The following is a 2,291-nucleotide window of genomic DNA, read 5'->3' as shown; positions in this document are numbered from 1 at the left end:
CTGAAGTCCATCCTTAGACTCCCTGGTGACCATGGACTCTTAGGTTAAGATCTCACCGGCTGGAGGATCTTATGATGTAATGATGGTATTGATCATGATACATCAATAATATGGGGGTATGTATGAGATAGAATCAAGAAATTTTGCCTGAAGGAGAAGAAGGGTAGACTTGATGACTTTGGAATTCTTTTGGGATTACAGAATTTGGTCATTTGGTGATGTCCATGATAACCACTGGAAAAAGAATGACAACGGAGAAGACTTGGACTTATGACTGGTTATTACATCCCCCTTCACTTTCACTTCACTCCTTCCTACTGAAACTCTTAGGAAGCAAAAGTTCCCCCCAAAAGCCTGCTACCACTTTCCTAAACATATCCTTCAAAGCTTCCTTGACTCGCTCATTACGTAAGGCATAGATGAATGGATTCATCAGTGGTGTCACAAATGTTGTTACCACTGTCACTGCCCAGTTAGTATCCACAGAGCCACTCTGTGATGGTCGCACATAAAGAAAAATGGCACTTCCATAGAAGAGGGTCACCACCATCAAGTGGGAGGTACAGGTAGAGAAGGCCCTCTGTCGGCCTGAAACAGAGGGGATGCGCAGGACAGCCAGAACTATGTGACCATAGGACACAGCAGTAATCATCAGTGAGGATACAATGACAAGAAAGGCCAGTACAAAGTCTGTTTCCTCCAGCTTCTCGGTGTTGGTGCATGCCAGGCGGAGCAGTGGACCACTGTCACAGAAGAAGTGCTGCACCATGGCGTCCTGTTCACAGAAAGGAAGTAAGGCCACAGCCACTGTGGGGCCAAGCACAGGGAAAAGTCCCCCCATCCAGCAGGCCAAGGCCACCCAAAAGCACACAGTGCCATTCATGAGCAAGGGATAGTGCAGAGGATGACAGATGGCCAGGTAGCGATCCACAGACATGGCAGCCAACAGCAGGAACTCCGAGGCCCCAAGAAAGAAGTAGAAATAGAACTGGGTAATACATGCAGCAAAGGAAATAGTGTGTTGCCTTGATAGGAAATTGCTCAGCATCTTGGGAATGATGACAGAAGTGAGCAAGATCTCTAGGCAGGACAAGTTACCCAGAAAGAAGTACATAGGAGTCTGCAGGCGAGTGTCAGCTCTTACCACTCCAACAATCAACAAGTTGCCTGTTAGAGTCAGCAGATAGACGAGAAGGAAGGCAGAAAACAGTTCTGCTTTTGTGCTGTTGAGATTTGGGAAACCTGCCAGGATGAACTCTGTAACACCAATGCTCTGGTTCCCCCCAGGAGCCATTATCTTTCTCACCTGTGCAACAACATGAACATGATCGTGGCGAGGACACTTCATCTCCGGAACAATCCTGAAACTTATTTTATCGTGATATGGCACACATTTCCCCACTTTCTCCAATCACCGTTAAGATCTGAATAACCTGAGGTCCTCATCTAATTACTTTTAAAGCTGGAGAAGATTTTCCAGAAAGGGTGGCAAAAACTTAGATATGAAAATGCCAGGAGTCTCCTTCTCAGATCTTAAATAGTGATGCCCCATTATTATAATACTGATATCATTGAGTATATGAGTTGGACAAAAATATAAAAAACTTATTTCATGAAGAATATGATTCCCATTCTACCAGGATCAGGACTTGAGCCAGACTGCCTGGTTTTGAATTCCATTATCTCCATTTACTAGCCGAGTAGCCTCAGAAAAGTTACTTAACCACTTCTGCGCTCCTCAATTGTAAACTGCTAAAAGAAGCAAGTTAAATGAGAGTGCAAAGGATTCAAAAGTTTCTAGATATTAGTCGACAAACACTGTGGTATAGAAAGCCCTGTAAGTTAGGGCACCAGACTCTAGGCTTGACTTGCCATTTGCCTTGGAAGGCGTTCAATGCATCCACCTCATTTGTCCTTGAACTGTTCAGCTATGAAATGAGTCATAAGAATCTAGGTCATTAGTACATCTATTACATAAAATTACCCTTTTTGTGAAGAATTTCCACAGCAACCCAAGGGTCTAACTGAAATCTTGTCATAAAGTGCTTGCCTATCTAAAGCAAGTTATGGCATATTTAAAAGGGAGAATAGGGCTAAACTACATTGAATCATCCAGTCAGGTTTCCACATCTATTTATTTAGTGTCAACTTTAAGCTAAGTATTCTGGGTAATATTAGGATGAATTTCGTATGCTTTTCCAGTCCATGATACTAATCCAAAGGCCTTTCACAAACTTGGGCTCTATTAGATGACTTGTCAGAGACAGAAATAGGAATCCTTGAAAATCACT

General features: G+C 43.2%; 1 protein-coding gene across 1 annotated transcript; it reads right to left on the bottom strand.

Annotated features, from left to right (window-relative positions):
• Window positions 1–304: 304 nt before the first annotated feature.
• Window positions 305–1,294, bottom strand: LOC125910347 (olfactory receptor 6S1). Its single transcript, XM_049614107.1, has one exon. It carries the CDS (start codon window positions 1,292–1,294, stop codon window positions 305–307), a length of 990 nt encoding a protein of 329 aa, XP_049470064.1.
• Between the last annotated feature and the right edge of the window lie 997 nt (window positions 1,295–2,291).

The sequence above is a fragment of the Panthera uncia genome (genome assembly GCF_023721935.1).
Source record: "Panthera uncia isolate 11264 chromosome B3 unlocalized genomic scaffold, Puncia_PCG_1.0 HiC_scaffold_1, whole genome shotgun sequence".
NCBI lineage: Eukaryota > Metazoa > Chordata > Mammalia > Carnivora > Felidae > Panthera > Panthera uncia.
The sequence above is the reverse complement of the archived record's forward strand: the minus strand, read 5'-3'. Positions and strand labels throughout refer to the sequence as shown.

Excerpts from the sequence above, each read along its gene's own strand:
- LOC125910347 (XM_049614107.1), bottom strand. The coding sequence starts at position 1,294 with ATGGCTCCTGGGGGGAACCAGAGCATTGGTGTTACAGAGTTCATCCTG.